Raw genomic sequence first — 27,806 nt, 5'->3', positions numbered from 1 at the left:
GGCAAGGCTAAGTTGAAAGTCTCTGTGTTTACATTCGTTGCAGTGCACTCGGAATGGGAGCGCCTAAATATTCAATCAAGTTTGGCGCGCGAGCGGTCAACAAAAGGGAACGGAATAGATACCACAAAAAAAAACGTGCAACAAAAGGTGCATAGAACTGTGAATATCCGTTTCCGTTAGAGTAACATTACACGCGTTTCGTATATTCCCTTACACAAATTGTACCCATTTCCAACTAGAAGAGAAAATTAAAAAAACAACCACATAAACTATCTGTGCCATAGTTGTATCATCATTTACTCATTCAAAGGATTGATTTGATTGATTGAGTTTGCTATTGTTTAAATCCTTGTCATACTTGTAAAGATTTCCTATGAACTCATTGTTTTGATTTGTCGCGGGTTCAACGCCCATCCAGATCATCACCAAAACCTGTTGGTCGATGATGCTGTTGATTGGATCACTTTCACTAAGTAATGTAGTCGCGATGTATCATCATATTCTTCGGATTTGGTGTTGAGATCTAGGATTACCATCATCTTCATAGTCATGGAGCATCCGCCCATGACCTAGCTACGCCCCACTATGATCTGGTACAATTCGCGAACGACGCATTGGACAGATGCGCACTTCAGTCGGCTTCGAGCAGCTGCATAGTGTACACGCAACAACGACCCAATCCGTTCTTCCAATAACACTAAATCTAACCAGAAATATAAGAAAACAACGATCCCAGGATCAACGAATTTTCGTGCTTTAACACATCGTGCAAGAACAGTGCTTCCTCACATCCGACAAACAACTGAATCCGAGTAAGTTTTCATTCAGGATTTCCATAAACTGTACATCTCACAGGATTGTTTTCTGATCGAACTTAGTGTTGCCATAGCAGCGATTCAAATCCTTTTAAAAACTTTTCCCCCAATACGAATTTTCTGAACAGTATTATTCATATTTATTTTTGTATTTCGCTCGTTATCAGCATATTTTCCGTTGTGTTATCAATACATGCTGCTGCTCGCTATTCGCGCCACCGTCTACATTATTTATTAGCACGTGTATTCATGTATCCTTCGACTTTGCATTCTTTATTGGCTCTGGGCTCTTCAGTGATCTCATGGGTATTGCGTCAGGTTGTGTTATATAAAGTAGTGAATATTAAATTCCGGAAAGGCCGGATACTTCCTCGATGATAAAACCGAATAACCAGAACCAGTTGCTTTTGCAAAATAAAATATGTTTTATGACTTATAAATTATTTTTAAATTTCTATTATTTCATTCTCATTTTAATAATTCGCGGTTTCTATAGAGAAATCTGCGAGATGAAATCGAAGAGGTGTGACAAAAAATCGATCGCCCACTTTACCACACGGATGTGTCAGAGTTGACATAATTATGACTTCCTTATTAAAATTACTTAACATATTTAAGAAGCATCGTAGCTTTATAACTTAGTTTGAATTAATTATATGGCAATAATCCATTTAAATTGTGATCTAATGCACTTACACTCTAAATATAAATTAAATTCTCAACAACCAATTGAAAGTCTGAATTTAGAAGTACTAAATCTAAATGGAATTTAATAACTGTTTTAATATGTTTTTAATGAAAACTGTTGCAAAGTTTATCATTAAATATTGAAATAGTAAATAATTCATCATTGACCTAAATTCGAATTTTATAAATTATTTCCAATTATACCAGTTTTTTAACATGGTTGAATGTATAAAAATCTGTCACATTTAATGAATAACATTTTTTTTTTGTAATATGATGTTGAAGTTTGTAGAGAATTAGTAATCAACAATATTAGTTTCTCTAGCAAATTGTTTACTATTTTGTCTTTACCTCTTAAATTATACGTATCATCCAATTTATACCTGTCAGAAATATTGCTTAACTATTGTAAACTGTCATCTGTCAACCTATGGGTTAACCAGCGTTTACTTTAATTACATTATTTTCAATACATTTTTGTATTGAAATGTATAGTACATAATCATCATTATGCAATTACATGTAATTAATTTTGTATTCTATAAACACTGTTTCACAAATTACGAAAAATCTATAATTATGACATTAATAAAAAAAGATATTTATAATTATCTTTTTCAATCCATTTACGTCATTTGACAAATTAATCTGTCAAGTCTAAAGAACTGTCAAATTTCAAGGACAATTGCATTTTTTTTGTAATATAATATAGAGGTTTGTTTACCAAATACATTTTCTTTTTTAGTTGATAGAAAGAAAGTACAATTTGATGAAATTGACTTAATTCTTCTCTTTGCAATTTGAATATACTATTGGGAACATATTACAAATTTTATAAATTTGAAAGTTTTTTTTCGAAATTTAACACTTTTTAGTATAAGATTAATTAGATTTTAGGTATTTTAAGAAATACAAGATGTAGTATAAGTCAAAGTATGTTTCCTTGGGGTATACCATGCATATTTAACTACTAAATTACCAAAATTTATAATACTTACTTAATGTCTAATAATAAAATTAAACACGTTAATAACAAAATGCGTGTTAGTTAAATATAGTTCTTATTTTTCGCAGAAACAATTTTCATTTAAAAATGCGGTCATCATTGAAAATATCTCGTTTAATTAACTTTTTTATCATGTTACTAACTACTAAAGAATTTATATTTTTTTATATAATTAATTCATGAAATATACTGACTTCATAGTGAAGACTTGTGTAATTTTCACGATGCGATACGAACGTTGTTATCATGTAGAGACAAAGTTATCACAAAATAAACATTTGGATAAAAATAGGTGGTTTTATCCAAATGTTTATTTTTTATCAACCTTTAATAAAACATTTTTTTGCTCGAAACTCTTCAATAACATAACGAAATTACCGCTTTGTTAGTATAAAAATTCGAACATAAATCTTGTCTGGTCTTGAAATAGAAATGAAATTGACATCCTGATAATAATTGCATTCAATTGATGTGCATAAACAACGATAAACGACTTCAAAACAAATACAAATTCCAAAACTAAAATTAAGCTGTGAACTTCGTGACCGACCGTAAATAATCATCAGTTGTACAGAGAGATGTATTGTGTAATTTTTTGCATGAGATGAAAACGTTTCACGATCATTCAAAGCGCGCAACAGAAAGCAGCGTGAGCGCAGCTATGGAAGAAAGAAGCACAAAAGAATCCTGTACGAATGATGGAAACTGGAACAATGGAAACTGGACTAATTCCGTTCCATGAATCATCCTTAAAAATTGAGTAGACGCAGGTCAACTATTAGAATTTACTATAAAAAAAGGAGTAGATTATTATTTTCTTTATTGCCAACTTGATTAGTTGACAAGGTCATGTCAATTATTTTTTATTGCCAATCTATATTTTGTGACAAGGAAAATACCAACTTTACGTAATAAAATAACTAAAGAAAGTTTTTGTATTAAAACTTTTCTTATTATGAATACATCTTAATAAATCTTTAATTCTTATTAATTGTAGACAAGTACCAAATGTTATTTATTTGACATAATCAGTTTCTATTGAGAAGTTAATAATTTTTACTTTTTGACATTATTTTTTTTTCAACTTACAAACTTTGTCGAATTGCAGCAAAATAAAATTAATTAAAAAAACAAATTTTGAACTATATTCAGGAAAAAATGTTGATGTTTAAGCGAAACTATGTCAATGAAAACAGACTACTGAAAATAACAGTTAAATTACAAAAAAAAAACAAAATGAAGAGAACAGATGAACTGTGAAATGTTTACGTGGCCGCCTTTGCAGTTTATAGTATTCATGAATAAAGTATTATGAACGTAGCGCGCATTTCATGAATGAGAAAATATAAATAAATGCGTTCGAAGTCCTACAAACATCGTGATCGTTAGCTTTAAATTTAGAACTGGACCAAAAATGTAGCGCGAAAAAAATAATATGAAATGTTTCGTCCAAAAACTACAGACGAAACAAAATTCTGAAACACTTTATAAAGTTTATGATTTTATCACTTGATTCCATTTTCAAGTTGAGAACACATTTTATTAATTACACATTTTATTAATTCTAGTGTATGAATGTTCACGATCTAAAATTAGAATCAAAGCAACTGCAGCTACGAAAATGAAAATAAAACATTCATAAACACCTCGATCGAATTAAAAATATATACGTTTCTCACACAGTTTATAAATAGAACGTAAATGGGAAAAGCTAATAATCATAAAAAATCTAATAAACAGTTATCAATATAATGTGAGTTCATGAATATTGAAAGTGCAAATTCTATTTGGTATTATTTTACACATAAACTTATATAAAAAAAATAATTATGAAGTTGGAAATTGCAAGTTAAAAGTAATGATTGAAATAAGTCACTGAACTAAATACAAGTTTTAGCTTTACAAAATATAACTTATTGGAAGGATTTGAGTTTTTATATATATTAAATATTTGAGTTTAATGGCATTATTTTTCTTATAGTTCATGGAAAAAATCTTTAACATTCACAAGTGATTATAGTTTATAGTGGTATTATTTATAATGAAGCATTGAGACAACAAAAAGAGTAATTTACTAGATATTTGAAGAAATTCAACCGTGGTTGAAATAAACTGTTATTTCCTATTACAGTTACTGATATTATTGATTAGAACGTTCAATGCTTCCTCGAATCAGTTCCAATAAATCGCTGCGAAGAATTATACAAAGAAACATATATATTATATAAAAAGTAAAGTCAATATAAAAATACAGTTCATTTCTATTAGTTTTTTTCTCTAAAACCACTTAAAATGCGTTGATATCAAACGACTTATATGGATATAAAATATAGAGAATGTCAGTAACAAAAAAATATGTTCATATCGAATTGCTTATAAGGAAATATAAATTGAGAACGTTTAAATCTTGTATTACTTTACTATGAGATGTAGAATGTTTATAATTTTTATAAAAATAATATTTCGGAATGTTATAAATTATTTATTATAGTAAATATCTCTTACAAACTATGCATATTTAGAAAACAAAATAGTGAAAATTCTGTTTTATTTTGTATATTTATTTGTTCGTCCTATTTTCAGGAAAATGGTTTCAAAATTTATATTAATAATAAAAAAAATGTAGATTTTTTTCATATTTTAAAATGTACTATTAACATGTTCATATTCATTATTAACATAAAAACTATGTCAGATATAAATATATAAATCTTAATTTGATGGAGTATCTTGCATTTCTAAACTTCTATAACTTTTCAGAAATTATACTTCTTTCGAAAAATTTACAAACAATTCTATTCCAAATTGGTGTAAATGAATTCATCTGAATGAAAAAAGTTTGTTAATTTTTACTTTGAACAAATTTTGAGCTTATTTAAATATTTCTTCTTCTATTGAACACTGTTTCTCAACTCAACAACCCAAATGCTTTAACTTATGTCAAAGTAAGGAACTGGTGAAATACTACTTAGCAATTTGTGCAAATGTTGGGTCTTGCCGCTAAAATGTTGAGAAACGCTGTTATAGAGTATCATGTGATTGATATGTTAATGAACATTAATGATAATAGTTTTCTAAACGTATAATAGCTTTTGTGTACTTATCAAATTGAAATTAGTAATTTAATCTCAGAATTAAATAGATAATACAAACTAACTAATTAGCACCCAGATAATAAACTAACATTGATATTTATAAAAACAGTTTACTTTGATAAGTTTAATTAATAGTTTATTTTCTATAATGGAAGGAAAAAATAAACTTTTAAGGAAATACAAGGGAGTTTGTGTTTCTATTATTCAGGTGGAAAATGTAGAAATCAAATATGAAAGTAATTTAATTGTGTAACAATGTTGGAGTTTGAAAACAACACATTTTAATTAGTATTGAACTCTGGTGTATTCGTTTAACTGAAAATTGTTTTTCACAATATGTTTTTGAATAAATGTTGGAATGTTTCCTCGACTGTTCATTCTATCATATTTTTCTCAAAACAACTAAAATTAATTAGTTTTAAACTCGGCTATATTCGTTTAATTGAAAATTGTTTTACAGGATATTTGTTTGAAAAAATGTAGGAATGTATTTTATATCATATTTTTTGTCTCACTGATGTGTAACAATGTTTAAGTACGGAAAACAGCAAAATTTAAGTAGTTTTAAACTCAACTATATTCGTTTAACTGAAAATAGTTTTTCAGGATATTTGTTTGAAAAAATGTTGTAATGTTTCCTCGGCTGTTCATTCTATCATATTTTCTGTCTCACTATTTGTGTAACAATGTTTAAGTAAGGAAAACAACAAATTTTTAATTAGTTTCAATCTGAGAAATATTCGTTTAACTGAAAATTGTTTTTCAGGATATTTGTGTGAAAAAATGTAGGAATGTAATCTCGGCTGTTCATTCCATCATACTTTTCTATATCACCAATTGTGTAACAATGTTTAAGTACGGAAAACACCAAAATTTAATTAGTTTTAATTCGTTTAACTGAAAATTGTTTTTTAGGATAATTTTTTTTTTTGAAAAAATGTAAGAATGTATTCTGTTTCTTTCTCTCCGATGTTTAGAAACTTGGCAGACGCAAGCATCTGTTGCATTTTTCGTCTTTTATTGTTTTCTCCACTCGCCCGAGCGCTTATTTTTTTCTCTCCTCCTCTCTTCTTCCGTGCAGTTTCCCAAAATAGAGCTGAAACTATTTCCAGGCTTTCTCCAGAAATAACCGATATTAAACATAATTCAAATGCCTCGCACTCGCACGTCTGAACGTTCATAATTCGTCCCACTATCATCTCCATAAATTAATAACAATAATTAGATGTGTCGCTCCACATACTGAAATTGTTCTATCCTGTACACAATTTACAGTTTTTTTTTTGTAAATTTATTTTCCAATTTTATTTTCCTCTTGTCCCTGGTGTGTCTGTGCGTGAAATCCGATGTGGCGTTCACTCAATCAATAGACTCGACCCAATTTCGTCAGATGCAGTTGCAGATAATCATGCATGATACTTTCCTGGTTGATATTACATCCGGAGGGCGTTCACCTCTCCTCCTGACTAATAGCACTCTTGAAAGAAGGAGCTAATAAGTAACTCGATGATGATTAATTCCAATCAACAAAAGGCGCTTGTAAATCAAATTATGTTTTACAATTTAGAATATTAAAGAGTTTTCCTTGTTTTTATTATTTTATTATATTATAACATTTGTAAGCAATATTTTTACATAGTTAATTAAGTTAAAACTAGATTGTAATATTAATTTATTTTTGAGTTAACCAACTTTACTTAAAGACAACTTGACGAGTATTTTAACTATATTATGTAATGCTTTTATGTTGATAAGCAGAAAATAATGATAAATCAATGAAATATTACCATAAGGTTATCAAAAATTAGTAAAAATTCCAACTAATTTTCTTATATTCACACATTTAAAATTTACTTTTGTAAGAGACATTAAGCAATGATATATGTTATTTTCAAATAATTATCAGAAAATATGGAAAATTTTATGTAATTTCTTCAATTATAAATTATTTTAGTTACGTTATAATTGATTAGTTTATATTATGTTTATTTACTCTAATTTGGGACAATTAGTCAAAATTCGTATTATATTAACTAAATGAATATAAAAGTTGGCATTATTGATATAAAATGAGTATAAATAATTGAGGAATTATTTGTATTAATAAAAGTAATATTTTTCACTTCGGTTTTTCGAAAAAATATTTGGTCAATAATTGTGTTTTGATACAAGTTTTATAATATTTCAAGTAATTTAAATTAATTACGTACATAATATATAAAGAATATCAGTTTTTTTTATTAAACAATGTAGATTTTTCAAAAAATTCAGTAAATGCATAAGTTATAAACTAAGAATTTCGTTACTTTGATTTGTATAGTCATAAATCAAATTAAATTACAATTTAATTCAACTTACAATTCTTGCTCAATTTTATTTAAAAGTAATAAGTAATTTAAGGCAATTTTTATATCAGGGCACATATGAGATCAAATAGAGCCGCAACTCGTTTTTTTTTTAAATATTTTATAAAGAGCCACACGTAGATACACAAATTAAATTTTGTTTCTAATGGGAGCCGCACTTGACTCAACTAAGAGCCACATGCGGTATTGTCCACTGTTGTTCTATATGATATTAATAATTGAGTTTTTTTATCAGAAATATTCTTCAATGAATGAATATTAAGTAATATTGTGTCCTAATTCAGTTGTCGTACATTTTGTAGTTGTTTCTAAGATTGCTTTTGTAGGCAATTACAATTTGGTCTTTCCCCGACTCGAAATAATGCAGCGGTTAAGTCATAAATTGAGCTCGTGTACCTCCCATAAATGTTTCCCACAACAGCATCGTTAATACGTAATAACATTTCCAGCATGGCCGTATTATATGACTTTTGTGGCACAAATTTGAAGAACGTTAAGTCACTTAAATTGGTATTTAGTAAAAAAGAATTTTATCAAAAAAAAACGACTAATATAAATTTATTTAAATTATAATGTCTTCGCAATGTTATCAAAAGAATAGTTCAAAAGTATTTAAAAAAGAAACTTCAAATTTTATTATTTCGAAGCTTCATTATTAAATGTAACGTTAACCGAGGTATATCTGCATTGATTCTAATATAAAGTTAACTCCAAGAATAAATATTGATATATAATGTCTTTGTAATGTTATTAAAAGAAAAGTTAAAAAGTACTTAAAAAAATAAATTTTGGATTTTATTATTTCGAAGCTTCGTTGTTAAAGGTAACGTTAATCGAGGTGTATCTGTATTGATTAACAAAGTCGTTATAATATAAAGTTAACTCCAAGAGCAAATATCGATTTATAATGTCTTTGTAATGTTATTAAAAGAAAACTTCAAAAGTATTTAAAAAAAATAAATTTAGGATTTTATTATTTCGAAGCTTCGTTATTAAAGGTAACGTTAACTAAGGTATGTGTGTATTTATTTACAAAGACGTTATAATATAAAGTTAACTCCAAGAACAAAAATTGATTTATAATGTTTTTGTAATGTTATTAGAAGAAAACTTCAAAAGTACTTAAAAAATAAACTTCGAATTTTATTATTTCGAAGCTTTGTTGTTAAATGTAACGTTAATCGAAGTATTTCTGTATTGATTTACAAAGTGATTTTAATATGATTACAAGAAATTTTGAAAATAACTTCATCCAAAACCGTTTACATCAAGTTAATGCTACTAATCAGAATAACACAAACTTATTTCCATCAGCAAATATAGATTTACAATGTCGTTGTAATGTTGTTAAAAGTAAATGATTGTGATAACTGTTGCGGATGAGCAATCGGTCGGATGGTAATTCGACCTGTGACCCGTTAAATAAAAAGATGCGTAACGTCCGTCTCGATGTCTCCCCGACTCGAATACTAAAAACAAACGCAACGAAAACACCTACTAGCAAGAACATAGTAAATTATTATTGTTTTTTGCTATGTCCACGAGACCTACATTTCTAGTAGTCAAGGTTGTTCCAATGAGAATCACCTTGTATTCATTCAATGTCCAATCTCGTATTTAGTTTCTTTTAGACGATCTCTGCGCGAATTAAAATAATAATTATAATAGTTTTGTTACACTTTCTATTATTTGTTTTAAAACAATCATCAACAATTCGATTCGTTTAAATGTATTAAAATTCTATCATTCAAATAAAGTTATAATGATCTGTTTTGGTGACAGATTGCGTCACGAGTAAAGAATCCGAGACGTTTTAAAGTTCATTGTGATATGTTTTTTTTTCGTTTTTGAGTTATGAAGGCGACGTTTTTAACGATTTTTCTGGACAGTTGGATGAAACTCTGTATATATTATGCATAGTAATTAAAGCTGAGCCTCCTACTGAAATAGATGAGTGTTTATGCTGTGCTGGTATTCAGCCTGACGTGTATTTTCATCTCGTCTTAATTAAAGTTGATTACTAAATACTTTTACTATTTTATGAATTTCTCATAATAGATTACAGATTTATGTTATATTATTGGTGTACATAAGTCAATTTGGATATAAAATTATAATCAGTTTGAAAAATTTCCAAATTTCGCATAATACACTACATTTATGTAAGATATAATTTGTATTATATAAGTGATAAAATATACAATTAATTTCAGTTCAAGAAATGAAAAAAAATACATAATTTAGCTTATTTTTTATGTATTTATTTGTTATTATGTTTAAAGATTGTACAGTTAATTTGATTGATGACTGATGCAAATCAAACTGATGCTATTCTTTTGATTGATGCAGATTTGTATTAAGTCATTATAAAGTTGACTAAAATCTTTCTTAATACAGGAAAAATATTGTTTTACGTACTATTTTTTTAGAATTTATTTTCATTTTCCTCAATTCAAATTTTGAAAATTTCATACCTAATTATAGTGAATCCGGACTGATCGAAGCCGAAGTTTTTCATCTATATGTTATATAATATGTTTAAAAAGTTCAGTTTGAGAATTAGTAACTATATGTACTACGTGTTTTTTGGTAATACATGAATTAACTTTTTACTGGCATTATTTGTTGCAATATTTACAATTTTTATAGACATATAATTATATAATTGTAATTGAAAGAATATTATAAGCTTCAAAAAACCTTTTTTTTTCATTGCAAATTTGTGTAAAACGATTTTATTTGTTATTTTGAATTATTATATTGAATTTGATGAACATTGTACTTTTCAATAACAACATTACTTTTCTTAATGAATACTTTGTTGTGTCCAACCATTATTATTATAATTGTTATTATATAGTGTATTAATGAACTAGAGACATCCACGGCGTCTCTTAGTCGCATTATTATATAAACATAAACATAAGTATAAAGGAATCTTTACCGTGATTCCAGTTCGATACACTTTAATATAAACAAAGGGGACCAAGCGTAAACATTCCCATCGATACTCCCATACCTTTAATCCAAATTCAAGTCCTTATTATGAACACATAATGATCGTTACACGTACAATCGTAATCGATCATCTTTTTTATATAAGCAAATGCATAGAATTTTGTCCCGGTCTTATAATAAAAAAAACTACCTAGGCCGATTCCCGTGGGAATCGAAAGTTATGTAAAACCAATTGAATTATTTAATTCCATCAACTGAGACTCCACAACGACAACACCAGACAATATTCCACTGTGTCCAGAATTCCATCCCTGGGACAACATGTTGTTACAACATTTTTTAAACAAAATAAGATTTCGTATCGTATCGAAGGAATAATATTCCAACAATATGTTTGCACGGAATATTCGTATCAAATCACTAAATTAAACTGGATGAAAATTTCAAAATTTTCAAATTTTATAGAAATATATTAACTTCAGTCACGCTAATTGTTTTTGTTTAATTCTTAATGCAATATTAGAACTTTGATATGAATTTGAATAATAATCAAAAAAAAAATATATACGCAGAACTATTGAGTCTTCGATCAGTCCGGATTCACTCATAAAATTTCAAAACAAACTAAATTTTTATCGAGCAAGATAAAAATAAATTGTAAAAAATGAGTACACAAAATTATGTTTCGTCTGGTATATTGGCAATTACCCGGACTATGCGAGGTATTAAAACGTGCTTAAATTGGTGATTTAACAAGGACAAGAAAAAGAAAGTTATCACTCAAATTGGAATTTTCGGTCCATTCAATTTTATGCTATTTATTTTTGTTTAATTATATTAAGAATTATTGAAATTAAGATGGGAATTTGAATAATAATTACAAAAAAACATAATTCTCATAAGTAATTTTGATCATTCTAAAGTTTGAACAATATTAAATGCTTAAATTGGTAATATAGATGAAATGGAAGACAATTAAATAAAAGAAAGGTATCGAATTAAATGCTTTAAAAGCATATAACATAGGAAATACATGCTTTTAAAGCAATAATCGAAATTACGCAATAAAAAACTCGTAATGTTCATTTGAATTACGTTTTATTGAAGTGGGAAATGAAGGAAAATAGCGAATCATTCCTGAGAACACCAATCAAACAGAATTATATGAAATTGACATTGATTTGTAAAGTAATTTTTTTTTGTGAAAAACGTATAAAAGCATAGTCGCATTAACGGATGGCATCGATAAATCCAGTTACCGAATAAAACCGTTAAAAAAAAGAAAAGAAGTTATTCTTAGTTTGTTTGCGTAGAAATGCGAGAGTTCCGTTGTTGCTGCTACTACTACGAAAAACAACTTCATTGTTTGCATTGGACGGTCAAATGGCAATCTAAAAATGTATGACATAATACGGGGAGCGAACGATTCGAAACTTTCACGTTCCTCCTTTTTCTTTGCGGTCGATTCATCCAATTTCCGGATTCGAACGCTATTTTTACACTCGATATTTAGCGTCCATTGTTCTATTATATCACATAGCTGATCGCAACTCACAACGTTGAAATAAACTAGATTTCTCAACGTTTATTGCAATAAATTTTGAGAAAGGTTTGTCTAAATATTTCGGGTGGAGGACATCAATGGAAAAGTTTGATCTATGTTCTCTTTTATATTAGTTAGTTGCAATTATTATATAGTTCACTATTCCATAACGTTGAAATAAACTACATTTCTCAATGTTTGTTCTTTTTTATTGCTGTAAATTTTGAGAAAGGTTTGTCTAAATATTTGGGGTGGAAAACGTTAATGGAAAAGATTGATCTAAGTTCTCTTTTATATTAGTTTTGCATGCTAACTGCAATTATTATATAGTACCAGATTCACAATTCCACAACTTTAAAATAAACTAGATTTCTCAATGTTTGTTCTCTTTTACCGCAATAAATTTTGAAAAAGGTTTGTCTAAATATTTGTGGTGAAAAACATCAATGGAAAAGTTTAATCTATGATCTCTTTTATATTAATTAACTACAATTATTATATAGTACCAGGTTCACAATTCCACAACGTTAAAATCATCTAGATTTCTCAATGTTTGTTCTTTTTTACTGCGGAAAATTTTGGGAATGGTTTGTCTAAATATTTGGGATGGAAAACATAAATGGAAAAGTTTGATCTATATCCTCTTTTATATTAGTTTTGCATGTTATTTTCTAGTGCCAGGTACGAATTTCCATAGGGCACAGTAAACATATCGTGCGTGGGAAGTTCACTGAACCAAAAATGAGAATCATAATATCCTGTATTTATTATCATATTTAAAAGACCCTCCTTGCTCGGATAACCGTAAACAATATCTAAGCTTACATAATAACAACTACAGCAACAGCAGCAGACGTCATCTCCTCTTGCTCTCGTGTTTATCTTTCTGAAAGAATTATTGCTCTTGAACTCGCATCTCCTCCGCCCAAGTGCTTCGTTTTTTTCCCTTCTAGTTAACTGGTAATTTCATTCAATCACAGCAATGCATCTTTCCGTTCCATTTCCGCTCCCGATCCTTCTCCTCCCACACTTGTCCCAAGGGGAAAGAAACAGGATAAGAGTAGCAAAAAAAGCAGATACACATGTCTCGCCAAATTTATTTACGCACTTGCGGACGTTCTTACGAGCTGCACAAATGCAGATAAACGCAAGCTTCTCTGGTGCAATCAGCGTTAAACCTCGACACGTTTGTGGAAATACAGAAATCTATCGCTGCTCTTTCCATTTTACTGTCTGAATGCAAAATAGCATATTTATAGAGAGACCTGATTCGTGTTTCGATTGTAAACATTCATTTGATATTTGAAATAGAAAAACACTCTATAATTAGTAATCTAAAATATAGTTGTAAAATCTTAAATTATTTTTCCAAAATTAAAAGCAAGGTTTATTATAAAAATTGAAGTACATTTCTTTCTATTTGTTTTTGGTAAATACACATGTCTGAAACATTTAACACAAAATAAAATAATTTTTAATCCAATTATATTGAAAACTTTCTCAAATCTATATATTTTTTTTTAAAAAGATAGTTCGTTTTTCAATGTTAAAATATATACTCAATAAGAAATTTGTTTATCATATTTTTTTGTGCTATTATATTAAATTGACTATAATAAATTTAATAAAGTTTATAAGAAAACTTCAATTATAAATAAAATCTTAACCCCGAGTTAACTCAGTTTTGAGAAATTAAATATTTTCCTCGTAGTTTTAGCTTCTATGACGTATTTTCTTTGTTCTTGAGAGTATAAACTTATGTAGTGTAGTACAATTTTTTTTACGTTATTTCTCCCTATCATGGATAGGGATAAGAAGATTGGGTACTAAGTTCATTAGTTGAAATTATAGAAATTAGTTTTTTTTTGTAGTTGAAACTTTTTGTTTTGCAATTTTTGAAAAAGAATAGTTAATGTTGTGTTATGTGCAATGAAAGTAAAGAATGAAATAATTGATTAAAAACATCATTCTGAAATATACAAAATATTGCTGAAAATTATAATTTAAAAGTGATAAAATACTTTGTCCAAATATAATGTTTTTTTGTAATATCAAATTTTTCAATATAAATTTGCTTATGTTCTTGAATAAATACGGTTATTAATATTGTAATTTTATGATTTACTAAAAAGAACAAAATCGTAAAATCATCAATTAAATGAAACTATCAGTTTCTTGATTTATTATAGACATCAATAAATAATAGCTAAAAGTAGACTTCACATAAATAAGACAAATCTAACGTATAAATAGATATAATTAAATAGCTTTCAAAATAAGTCTACACATTCCAATGTTTTTCTAAAAATAATGTTTGAAAGTTGACTAAATATAATTAGAAATCTCCTTTTATCATAACTTTTTAAACAATTTGTTTTTGAAAATTAAGAAGAAAATGTTTAAAATATGTGTATGTGAAATTTTTAATTAAAATAAATCAATTTTTACGAATCATCCCAATTTTAAATTTATCAAATGATTGAAAATTAAAAAAAAAAGTCTTAATTTTTTAAAATTTAAATCTAATAATCAATTTGTGATCAAATTAAGTATTTCCAAATAAAAGTTATAAATATACATAAGATAATTAAATGTATTTGCATAAATCTAATAATTTTCTAATTTGTATGGACACATTGAAGTTAATTTGCGTTTCATATATAACTATACTTAGTAAACATTTTTCTTATATAAAATAATACATATTTTGTAGTCATATCATGTGTATTTCAAATGAATCTGAATGTTCATATGATAATTAATTTGTATTCTAATTATTACTTTTAATTGTAAATTTAATTACAAATATATTGTATGCGTTTGACGAACGTCGAAGGTTTACGACGCTCATCGAAACGAAAACAAAATTTCCGTTTCCTTTTAATTTCCTGTTCGCGCACTGTGCAAGCAGGTCATGAAACAAAATTACTCCACGTGCGCACGTCTTCAACCTGTCGGAATTGTTCTTCGATTAATTGTAATCGATGCACGAGTCACCACAACAATCGTTGAAAAATGAGAACAGATCGTATTGTTTTATAATCAAAGGGATCTCACACAACGTACGATCAGTACGGATTCGCTATAGTTCAAAATTTTCAACATACAACAATCCCTCGCATAGTACGGATTCGTTATAGTTCGAAATTTTCAACATACAACAATACCTCGCATAGTGCTGCTTCGATCAGTACGAATTCACTATAGTTCGGTTTGATTTTTTCAACATACAACAGTAACTCGCATAATTCGGCTTCGATCAGTACGAATTCGCTATAGTTCGGTTTGAAATTTTCAACATACATCAATACCTCGCATTGTGCGGCTTCGATCAGTGCGAATTCACTATAGTTCAGTTAGAAATTTTCAACATACAACAATACATCGCATACTGCGGCTGGATTCAGCACGGATTCGCTATAGTTCGGTTTGAATTTTTCAACTTAAAACAATACCTCGCATAGTGCAGCTTCAAATAGTATGAATTCGCTATAGTTCGGTTTGAAATTTTTAAAATAAAATACATTTTAATTGAGCAAAATAAAACAAAATTGCATAAATAAATGTATTTAGTTCCTCGATTAATCCGGTTTCAAACATTGCGGAATATTGACGAAACCCGGACTATGCGAGATATTTCTGTATCAAAATCAAAATAAGAGCTATGCCTTCAAATGCACATGTTTACAATTTCACGTTGAATGCCATGTGAGGAGAACGTTTTCCGTGTATATTTATATAAACGTGACTCAGACTATTTCTAATAAGTGTCCAATTTAAAGGGATGGTCTGACGCTCGTTACACTGGAGAATGCTTGAAGTGATTTAATGCCTATTTAAATTAAACACTTAACACGAGTTAAGATGGAAAGAGAAAGACACTGAGTAAATCATCACGGTTTTTTTTTGTCAAAACCCATTTAGGATTTAACGGTTTTCTCAATTACTCATAACATTATTTATAATTATATAAATATTTATAAAATTGCATTCACTAAATACTAATTATCTAATTATGTCCTTATTACCATACTAATATTATCAAAGTATAAATAAATATTTTCGAAAGATCTTGCTTCAAAAGGTTGATGTACTACAAGGAAATGTACTTAGTCTTATTATTTAACATATCCAAAAATGTAATTGCTATAATTGTGAAAACACTAAAGACGTCTTCATATCTAAAAGGAACATCAAAAATCTCATAGTAGAGTCATATATCGGTTAACGTTACCTCTGATAACGAAGTTCGCAATTTCATAAAATAGACAGAAGTTGTTATAGAACAAAAAAGTTGATTTCCAAAAATATCGATGAATATAATGTTATAAATTTATTGAACGCAGAAGGTGATGGTTTTTTAGTGGAAAATTTAGAGTTTTTGTTTGCTACGAAGAAAATGAAGACGAAATTAAAAAAAATGTTCATAAAAATCTATATTTCTACATTAGGTTATATAAGAAGGTGTAAATTGGACATAATCTTCATTTTATTTAAATTTTCTAGAAATATGTAAGATTTTTCAGTTGCTGTAAAAAACATGTTAAAAGCTGAAACGAGTTATTCCGAACTGGGAATATACCAAAAACCTAATATAGTGAGAAGCAGAAATGAATCATCGTTGTGTACAAGAAATGGAGATTACGTTTGGACGGTCGTGAGGCAGGTCATTGCATCTGAAGCAAACACGACTTACGATTTCCTAGACCCAATGATTCAGAGCGTTAAATATCTTCGTTTTGTTTTTTTTACCCCCTCCCATACAAATTCCTATTGGAAATTTCACGAACGAAAAGAACACCATTCAGCCTTCATTACAAAAAAATGTATTTTATGGTCTCGTAAATAATCTCAAATGAAAGAACACAACAAAGTATATTCTTTATAGTAATGTTTTCATACATAAATAATTTATTGTTTGAAACATTTTAAAGGATTTAACGTGAACGAAATTTATTTACTAGTTTTCTCAGAAGAATTATATTTAGACTTCCTCTCTAATATGGCTTTATGATACATAAAGAAATAGTGCGGCTTCGATCAGTGCGGATTTTCTATAAAACGATTTCAAAAATTCAAAACAAATTCTAAATAAATAGTATTCAACATTTTTTTATAGTTAAATTATAGTTTTTTTTTCTATACAGTCCATGGTCTTTTTGTACTGTTTATGTTTATGCGAATTTAAATCCTCAATTAGTCCGGTTTCGTCCGATTAGTCGCACTATTCGAGTTATTCTAAAACAAAGTAAATGAACAGATTTTTGTAATAATATTTGTATACATAAATAATGAACGAAAATTTTAGAGTTTTCTGCTAATAAAAACTAAGTTACTTAAATAATTACACTTACATAAATAATAAAACGTTTTGAAAAGATTGAAACATTTTTTAATAACGTCGACAAAAACTGCAGTTCTGTAGTTTTCTCTTTCGCTTATAAAAATCGAAAGCAAAAAAACAGTTTTCTTTTCGTTACGCAACAACGAAATATTTATTTTTTTATGAGAAAAAAAATAAAGATTCCTGTTTCCTATTATGCACATCGTGGAAATACGCGCGTAGCCTGCTTTTCTTTTTCACTCCTATAAGGAATTACTTACAAAACCGACGCGTACTAGTATTTTATAAACAAAGTTGATATTTATGTGCACCAAATGTGTACGTCACATACTCGTTATAAATATTAAAAAAGCAGCTGCAAGGATGAAAGCATAATATGCGTATAATAATATAATACAGAAAAACGAAAATGGATATTGATTTATGTGTGGTTTGATATTCATATTAAATGAAGCAAAAGTGGAATTATAAAAAAAATAACTGGAGAATTAATTTGAATACATTTGATCGTATATGAATACAGTTTTGGAAAACAAAACTGTCCTTGAAATAGTAGTTTATAAAAAAATAAACGTAAGGAAATGTTTTTTTTTATATCTGTGTATTGTTTTAACTCGAAAGGTTAAATTATCTATGTAAGTGATAATTTATGAATTAAATATGAATAAAATATTAAATGTTTGATCAAGAAGCGAATTATTTGTATGGATTTTTTTAATTAATGGAAGCTTTTCAATTTTACGTTCTTAAAACAATTAACGATAGTTTAATTTAATTAATAAGTTAATTTTTGTTGTTTTTTTTCTTTCAAAATTTATAAATGTAAGAAAAATAATCATATTGAAAAAAAATAACATTTAGAATTATATTCTTTAATATTTTATAAAGTTCACAGATTATATCAAAATGCTCTTGCAAATAGACTTAATTTCATGCATTTTTATGTAATTCTTTGATTATTTAATAGTTGATAATGGAATATTTATGTTAAGGTGATCATACTACTCTATATTTGTCAAGTAACTTGTGAAGAGTACTATTCTTCACTATAGAATCTTCATGATTATTAAATCAATGTTACTGGCGTTTGTGTAAAAACATTAATAAAATTACTTGACAAAGTTGTTAGTATATAATCTGCGTGACTATTATATCAAAGGTACTGACGTTTGTGTTAAAACATTAATAAAATTACTTGTTAAAGTTGTCACTATAGAATTAACGTGAGTATTACATCAAATGTACTGACGTTTGTGTTAAAATTTTAATAAAATTGCTTGTCAAAGTAGTCACCTTAGAATCTGCGTGACTATTATATCACAGGTACTGACGTTTGTGTTAAAATGATAATAAAATTACTTGTTAAAGTTGTCACTATAGAATCTGCGTGATTATCATATCAAAGGTAATGACGTTTGTTAAAATATTAATAAAATTACTTGTCAAAGTTGTCACTATAGAATTTGAGCGACTATTTTATCAAAGATACTGATTTTTATGTTAAAATTTTAAGAAAATTAATTGTCTAATTTGTCACTATAGAATTTGCATGAGTATTATATCAAAGATACTGATTTTTGTATTAAAATATTAAAAAAAATACTTCTCAAAGTTGTCAGTATATAATCTGCGTGACTAATATATCACAGGTATTGACATTTGTGTTAAATTGTTAATAAAATTTCTTGTTAAAGTTGTCACTATTGAATCTGCATGATTATTATATCAAAGGTAATTGCGTTTGTGTTAAAATATTAATAAAATTACTTGTCAAAGTTGTCACTATATAATTTTCGTGACTATTACATCAAAGGAACTGATTTTTGTGTTAAAATATTAAAAATATTACTTGTCAAAGTTGTCACTATAGAATCTGCGTGACATCTGCATTACTTCTGCGTTACATCAAAGATACTGACGTTTGTGTTAATATATTGTGAAAGTTGTGAAAATCATGCATTTATTCCAATATATCAATTATTCTCTGAACAATTAAAAAGGTAAATGTAAAGTTATGAAAAATTATCAGTTTTATAACTGCTTTACTTTGTAGTATATTTATATCATTTATGAATCATATTCGTTCCAATTAGAACGCATGACGTGGTCAACAACGATAATTAAATGATAATTTACTCTTTGATTTTCACAATCAAGTACATTCACATGGTTCAACGTGAAACATATTTGGGAGTCGTTTCGTAATCACGTTAATTGTACCTTGCCATTTCGATTGTTTCTGTACACATATTTGATTGCTTTCAATGCTATTCGCATGTAAAGTCGATTTCCAAATTCACACACAAACAAACCGACGATAACAAATGAACATGATTCAGATGTTATATAACGAAAGGTTTCCATGACATTGAACTATAACAATTTGATTTATTCAATTTTGCATGAAAACAATGTATTACGATTTAATTTATGAAATATTTTCTCTATAAAATTTATTGTAAATTTCTATCTACATTCCAATTTCATATTTTAAATTATTTCTATTCTTTGATACAACTTTTTGAATATTTTATATATTAATTTATTATTTTTAACTATTTTTTTATTATTAGGTCAAATTTTGAGTGAAATTAACAAACAATTACAAGTTCATTGAATCTGTAATATAACACAATTGATATTGTAAGAAACTAAATTTATTTAAAAAAAATTGAAATCACGATATTTTAATTCCTTTGCAATTGCAATTCTTTTTATAAATAAAATTTACGTTAATTAAAATATGAAGTAATATTTTTGTTACATTTTGTAATAGTTGTTGGAAAAGTGACTTGTCTTAATTTATATAATATTCTAGAACGAATTCACATATTTATGAGATAATTTAATTGTTATGTTCGATTTTTATAGATTTTTCCAATGAATTCACATATTGACGTGAATACTTAATGACGAATGCATTTTATAAATAAGTTAAGTTTATTAGAATATTTCTGATACATTTTATAATAATTAACTTTCACAATGGAAATGTTACTTATTTTTGTATAATGAAAAGTGTCTTAATCAAAACATTTTTTAATTAGTTTTTATTTTAAGATTTGACGTGAAGATACTGCGACGTGAATGCAATTCTTGAATAGAACTGTGACTAACGATGTGAGCAACATCTAATAAAACTCGAAAACACCATTCGATTTGCGATTGTATCAATCGTCTTGGTACAGTAAATTCGGATTGTTCTATCCTTAACAATGGCTCGAATATTGCGAACAAACGAGCACGATTATGCAACGGTTCGAATACGATATTTCTAGAATAAATGAGTTCTGCGCCATTCGAATGAGCTGCGGTAGCCGCAAATTTACTTTTACTTCGCGCTCCTAAAATGGTAGAAAAAAATAGAAAGAACCGATTGCGCGCAACTTCTAAGTACATTCGTTGACATTGAGAACGGACGATTCCGTTGCGTCATCCGTTATTTATAATGATTCCATCCAGTGACGTCGCCGTCCGCGAATGTAATTGCGTCACGGAACGAAAGAAGGAGTAGTTCCGGCGGAAGGTCGAGATTAATTGGTGCTCATTCTGCTTTTAAATTTAATAATTAACTTGACATTTCCAATTGGATTTGTAGAAATGACTAAATCTTATGTTTTTGATTGATGTTTTTTTTATTGGATTTGCAGAGATGACCGAAACGATGGAGCAGAACGAGCAGGTGGTGATGACTCCAAAATGCAAGTCGGCGAATTCCACAACTTTGATCGTGGAGAGGAGAGCTGTGAAGAAGCAGGATGATAAGATGCACGTGGCAGGTGGAGAGCACACCGGAATCGTCATCAACAAAGAGAACGCTTCTGGTAATTGTTTTTGCTTTTATTAAACAGAAGCATTGTTGATTATGCAGCAGCTTTTCAATGTCTTCATTGATGATATTTGCAGAAAGCGCGGATCTGACGCCTCCACAATTGTGCTTGGAGTTTCGCGTGTTCTTGGTCAGCGGCCAAACGGGAAAACACACGCAGGAATCTCGCACTTTGCGATTCTGGTTCAAGGCTCACATGACCAATGGATCGGCTATGAACGGAACGACCAATGGACACGGACACGGCGACACGGAGCAGGCTGCTGTAGCTCAAGACTTCTTCAAGGAATTAGTCACCCCGCAGGAATTCCCGCGAGGTTCTTTTTTGCTACATCCTCTTTTTACACCGACTCTAAATTGAACTTGAATTTCCTCAGATTACGTGGGTTTCATCAAGAAAATCATCAAGCTGATGCAAAACGAGTACAAGACGATCAGGAAACTTGAGGTAGAGCTTAAGCAGCTCGAGGAGGCTTCAGTGACAAGACCTCGTAAGTCGAAAATCGTTCCTTCTTCTCCAAACACACATCTATTTACACTGTTATATTGTATTATTATTTTTCTTTTTTTCTTGACCTTCGAATCTCTTGTAGCTCGACGAGGCTACCTTCATGTACAACTAAGCCCTTCTTTAAGCTCTCCAGGTTTGGGTTAGACTTGCTCTCTTCACTAATAACCGAACTAATTCAACATCATTGATAATAATACTAATACACCCGACCATTCCAAATCCCCCAATGGCAAAGCGGAAGCGCACAAATCATCTCAATTAATTAGTTTGAAAGCACTAACCTAGAGAGTAGAGTAACTTTGAACAAAATACGTAATTCATTCATTTTCACCTCTCATTAATCGTGTGTGGCTGTATGTGTGTGTGTGTATGCATTAATTCTTGTCCTAATTTCGTCACACCTTTTTTTTTCTGTTTTAATTTTCGTAATTAATTTATTGTTCATCGTTTTTCTTACTATTTGTTGTGTTTTTCATGTGGTTTACGATACTTTCGTCATTTCGAATTTAGCACAGAAACGTTCTGATTTCAGTTTCCGCGGACGAAAATTCATTGGACAATGTCGTCGTCCTATCGATTGAGAAAGTTTTGGAACTCATTGAATCCTCTTACCCCAATCCGATCACCACTCACGATATGGCCAAGTAAGTATATACTTCTCTTTACCCAATGTTATATACCACTTAATAAGTAAATTCAATCAAATTTAGGAGCATAAAACATACTTGGATTTAAAAATAATAATTTAGACTTACTTTATGAACATGAAATTTGAATATGATAGTGAATTAATATCAATTTTTTTTTACATTCTTATTTTAACAACTAGAATGTTTAGGTTTTGTGAGACCAGATTTCAAAAATGTTGAAGAAATAATGATGAACTTTTGTTACATAAATATTTTTAGTATTTATTAAGTTTGCAATGATAAATAATGGTTTTCTTGAGGAATAAATTATGTAAAGTCTGTACCTGCACTAAGTCTAAATCAATAGAACCAGTATAAAATGGTTTGTTGAAAAATGATGATTACCTTTGTAATTTTAGATAATGGTCAGCTTATATATTATTCTGTATATTGATCATTTTAAAGGTATAATTTTGAAGCAAACAATGAGTTATTTTTGTAATTGTTTTATTGGTAAAAAATATAATACATTATTGGTGATTCTTTACAGAGATAATAATTGGGATGAGGAAGAGGTAGCACACCACTTGGCCGAGTTACAGAGCAGAGGTTTGGTAAAGGCTATGGACCATGGCGCGTTCACCAGGCAACAGTCCCAAGACACGCAGATCACCGTGGTAAAACAGATGCCTACGATGGCAAGCTCCAAGCAACCGACGATAGCCATCATCACTGCACAATACTGCGAAAAGTTAGCCGTAGACGCTATGATCGAAAACAAGGAAACTTTCGTTAGATACACCACAGTCGGTAAGTTCTTCAATTATTTTTTAACTATTAGTCCGAACTATCATCGGAGGATTCTTCCGAACTACTACTGCTACAACTGCAGCTACTACTATCACTTGACGATTCGTCTTCATCGTCGTCAGAATCCAACACGTTTTCTTTAATGGTCATACCGCTCATCATCGAGGTTAAATTACAATCCGACATTGATGGCAACTCGAGATTCAGATCTTCAGCGCTCACCGTCATCGCGTTGACTTCTTCTACGACTTTAGCCCAAGCAGCCTTATCCCATTTCATGATGTAATTCACGTAATCTTTAACGAACAGGTTGTTGAGGACGTATCTACTGCTATCACCTCCAACGAAGACTTTATACATCTCCATCAAGAGTTTCAGTATAAACTTTTCTCCAAGACTCAGAACCTTTTTGAGGTCTTCAAAGACCTTGTGGCTCAAATCCATATTTCGGTAAAGCGGATATATCAGCGATCGTCTGTACCCGCAAATCACTGCTTCTTTCACGCTCTTGAATCCTTCGAAATAGCTAAAACTGGCGCTCAACTTTGCGATTGTCCAACCTGACTCGCAAGTCTTCTCGAAGAACGTCGTCCTAAAGTCGTAGCAATACGCAAACAGAATCTCCACCAGCGAAGTGTAACAGTAATTCGTTTGATTCTCGCTCAAATTATACTCAATGTTAATCAAATCCTTTAGGAAATCCAATTCTTCAACGGTGAATTTTACAGATTTAGCATCCAAATCATCGTACGGTGATTTTGCTTGGGTTATCTCCTTAATTTCCTCGCAATCGATCAAATCCGCAACGCAATGATCTAAATCGAAGTCTTCGGCTTCCTGCTTCAAACGCACACCTCTCCGATCCTCCAGTTTCACTTCGTGCGGATCCACTTTGAAGATATCGTAAAATTCTGAACTCACACCGGCGAAATTATAACCGCCTCTTTGCGCAAACCCATACTTTTCCTCAGATTCCACCACAACTGCATCATCATTGCAGTCCTCCGAAGTTAAAATCTCAATCTTCCTGTTGCCTTCTTGCACCTCAATTTTTGGACACAAGAACTTCGTTATGAATTCTAAGTCCTCAAATTGCTCACCCGGTGTGACTTTCTCATATGTGAATGTGAACACTCCCAGATCAGCATCGAATTTACTGTGGGAGTTATCATTTTCTTCGATTTTGCCAGGGAGGTGCAGCCTCAGATAGTATGGTTTGCACACAAATATAAATACATTTTCTTCGACACTCACATCCAGGTCTCCCAAACTGCAATAGGGAGCTCTGACTTGTATGGAAAGGGTTTTCTCTGTTTGAGTCAATTCGAATCTCGGCGTTAACATGATGATTCTTCGCTGTACACAGCTACACACGTTCTTTAATATTCGAGGTTATGTTTTAGTTGTCAGATGTGATCGTTGTTGGGTTAGTATAGACTACTTTATGTACACATGAATTTGAAATTTAAATTATTTTATCGTTTCTTGATAAATTTTTTGAGAATAATTCTGAATTGAAATATCAAAAAATATTGAAGATATGTATTCACAACTTGTTTATGTAGACTCAAATTTTAACTACAACTTTGAAGAAATTTACTTCAATTAATTTATATATGTATTTCTTTGTGCTTATCTAGGCGATATAGCTGCTGTTACATATAAATGCAGCTAAAATTGTGTAGTTTCGTATCTAGTACATCGCTTGTATATCGTTGTCCGCTATATTTTTTTAATTGAAATGCTATTGATTATTGATTAGGTCCAGCGAGTCCTATTGGCGGTTATTCCAGGGCGAGATTTGGTAAGAAACAACAGCTTGGAAGGTTTTTATAGACTGGGAAATAGAGCATACCTGTAATCACTGCACCGACTCACCTTTGTATATACTTCGTACTTCTCTTACAGCAAAATGTATCAACACATCAAAACCAACACACACATATATGTGTCGCTTCTGTGTAATCGTCTTATTAACAACAATCGTAAATAATCCTCAATCTTTAACCAATTACTAACAGATCATGTGTGCTGTTACAGGGGAATCCAATGTGTATACTCTTGGAAACATCGGAGCTCACAGGATCGTCTGCACCAAGTTACCTTCTGTAGGTCATACCAGAGAGGCAATGACCGCAGCAGGAAACACCACCACTCGTCTTCTGGGCACCTTCCAAAAAGTCGATTACGTCTTCCTGGTGGGCGTGGCCGGAGGCGTTCCTCATTACACCGATTACAACAAGCACGTGCGATTGGGCGACGTTGTTGTTTCGCATCCAACCAAAGACAAGTAATGATTCGATTTATGATGTTTTGAAACTTTTAATTTATCGATTTGTTTTAAGGGCTGTTTACGTGTACTGCGATAACGCAATTAAAAGCGACAAGGGTTTCGATTTTGAGGTGAAATCTTACAGCCCCAAAAACCTGAACCTGCAGGGCATTGCCAGAGAGCTGAAGGCTTCCAACTTGGATAATTCCGTTTCGCCGCCGTGGTTGAATTACTTGAGGGATGGCTTGAACTCATTGCACGAACAGGACTTCAAGTTGCCCAATACCGACACCGACAAACTATACATGTCAATCGGAGATGGTGACTTGATCGAAGTTACTCATCCAGTTCCGCAGGAAAGAGACAATAGAAGGCGAGTTAAACATAACATAACACAAAATATGAACAGAATATTTCACCCAGGTCTTTAATACAGGCGTAGTTTACAGGATAATGAAAGATTTTTGTTATATCACAATGCATATTTCATTTGCATCATTGATTTTACTTTAAAATCAGTTTTTCCGTGTATAATAGCAATCAGTATCATCAAGAAATTTATCAAAATGACGTTACAAGAAAATATTGAACTAACTTCTTTTAGTGTTTCTGATTGAAAAGCTTTTGTGTCTATTGAATAAACATAATAAAGAACATTTCAGAACAGAATATGAATAGTGATGTCAATGTCTCTCTAAGTACAGATTTAACTGTTGGATTGCCATGAAAATTTGAGATCATTAAACTAACTTAATGTTTCTTTTTATAGATTGGATGGTTGTCCCAGGATTCATTTATCTCCAGTGGCTTCAGGAAGGCAGGTTGTCAAAGCTGACCAACTTAGGCAGCAATTCGCCACGCAATTCGGAGCTTTAGCCTTCGACTGTGAATATGACGCAGTAATTGAGTCGATTTTGGGTAACTGCAAGGACAGTTTCGTATGCATCAGAGGCATCTCCGACTACAAGGACGGTACTAGACGCAAAGAGTGGCAGCCGTACGCTTCTTTGGCTGCCGCCAGCGTCATGAAAGCCATTATCTGCGGAATGGAAGCGCCCACCAACGTCTAAAACTAAATATCCTAACAATTTAACAGATTTCGTCGTAATAGCACACGCGTTCTTATTCATTAAATCGAGGTAACGACGTTTTTAGAGAAAAAAATCGAATTAATTTGCGATTTAGGATAATAAGATATGTTGGAAATTTTGAAGTTACCTTTTACATTGTGATTCCTCTACGAAGAAGGCGCCGCGAGCGCGCACCGTCTGAAAGAAGACATACATTCTATTTAGGTGTAAGATGCGGATTCTCTCCTGGTCTCTCCACTTAGCAGTACAAAGAAGTCGAGGAACAATAAATATTTAAATCAAAATAAATATATAAATATATAGATAGAGAATATAATGACACAAATAAATGGCGCAACGATTCTTTTCAAAACGGGCTATAATTATCATATGTTTATATTATTTTTACGTTATATCCAATAATGTTTTACTTTCTTTCGTTGACTGATTATATCCAATCATAAATATACTTAAAATCAGTTTGCATGCATTTTAGTTTTGTACTTGCCATAAGTAATTTAGCTGTAAAGTTTCTTCTCATTTCTCGCGTTTGTTAATTTCGTTTAAAAAAGAAGTCTGCTCTAAATAATATGCATGTTATTTTATTATGATACACTTATAGTATATATTTTTTGTTATTAATTTATTTCCAGTGGATAAATATATATTTATTATTTGTATATAGGGAACAGAATAAAGAATCGAATAAATAAAATGAATCGTTTGATTTCACATTATCCAAAACATTAACAGAACTTATTAGAAAATATAAAAACTACAGCTTTTATATGCTAAAAATATAAAAGTTTACTTTAAATTGTAAACGTACCAAAACTGATGAAGCCACAAACTGCTCAATCGTAACCAAGAG

General features: G+C 30.0%; 2 protein-coding genes across 3 annotated transcripts; one reads left to right on the top strand and one right to left on the bottom strand.

The window, feature by feature from the left end:
- Positions 1-616: 616 nt before the first annotated feature.
- LOC108568854 lies at positions 617-27,534 on the top strand. Of its 2 annotated transcripts, XM_017930195.1 has the most exons (10): positions 617-812; positions 21,465-21,638; positions 21,721-21,960; positions 22,021-22,134; positions 22,687-22,798; positions 23,334-23,593; positions 25,356-25,397; positions 25,634-25,883; positions 25,939-26,238; positions 26,635-27,534. In XM_017930195.1, the coding sequence occupies exons 2-10, from the start codon at positions 21,467-21,469 to the stop codon at positions 26,933-26,935; spliced, it is 1,791 nt and encodes a 596-aa protein (XP_017785684.1). In that variant the 5' UTR covers positions 617-812; positions 21,465-21,466; the 3' UTR covers positions 26,936-27,534. The 2 variants fall into 2 exon arrangements, with proteins under 2 accessions (XP_017785684.1, XP_017785685.1); XM_017930196.1 differs by lacking the exon at positions 25,356-25,397 and having other exon boundaries at positions 619-812; positions 26,635-27,533.
- Positions 23,580-25,349, bottom strand: LOC108568855 (protein SHQ1 homolog). Its single transcript, XM_017930197.1, has one exon. It carries the CDS (start codon positions 24,935-24,937, stop codon positions 23,621-23,623), a length of 1,317 nt encoding a protein of 438 aa, XP_017785686.1. The 5' UTR covers positions 24,938-25,349; the 3' UTR covers positions 23,580-23,620.
- Positions 27,535-27,806: the final 272 nt, after the last annotated feature.

Source organism: Nicrophorus vespilloides, unplaced genomic scaffold, assembly GCF_001412225.1.
Source record: "Nicrophorus vespilloides isolate i.1.1-1 unplaced genomic scaffold, Nicve_v1.0, whole genome shotgun sequence".
Lineage (NCBI taxonomy): Eukaryota > Metazoa > Arthropoda > Insecta > Coleoptera > Silphidae > Nicrophorus > Nicrophorus vespilloides.
This window is presented reverse-complemented; position numbering and strand designations above follow the sequence as displayed.

What these genes read in the sequence shown, in the direction of transcription:
- LOC108568854 (XM_017930195.1), top strand. Translation starts at nt 21,467, where the DNA reads ATGACCGAAACGATGGAGCAGAACGAGCAGGTGGTGATGACTCCAAAA. An exon ending in CCCGCAGGAATTCCCGCGAG is followed by an intron (nt 21,961 to 22,020) that starts GTTCTTTTTTGC and finishes GAATTTCCTCAG; the next exon opens with ATTACGTGGGTTTCATCAAG. An exon ending in TTATTCCAGGGCGAGATTTG is followed by an intron (nt 25,398 to 25,633) that starts GTAAGAAACAAC and finishes GTGCTGTTACAG; the next exon opens with GGGAATCCAATGTGTATACT.
- LOC108568855 (XM_017930197.1), bottom strand. Translation starts at nt 24,937, where the DNA reads ATGTTAACGCCGAGATTCGAATTGACTCAAACAGAGAAAACCCTTTCC.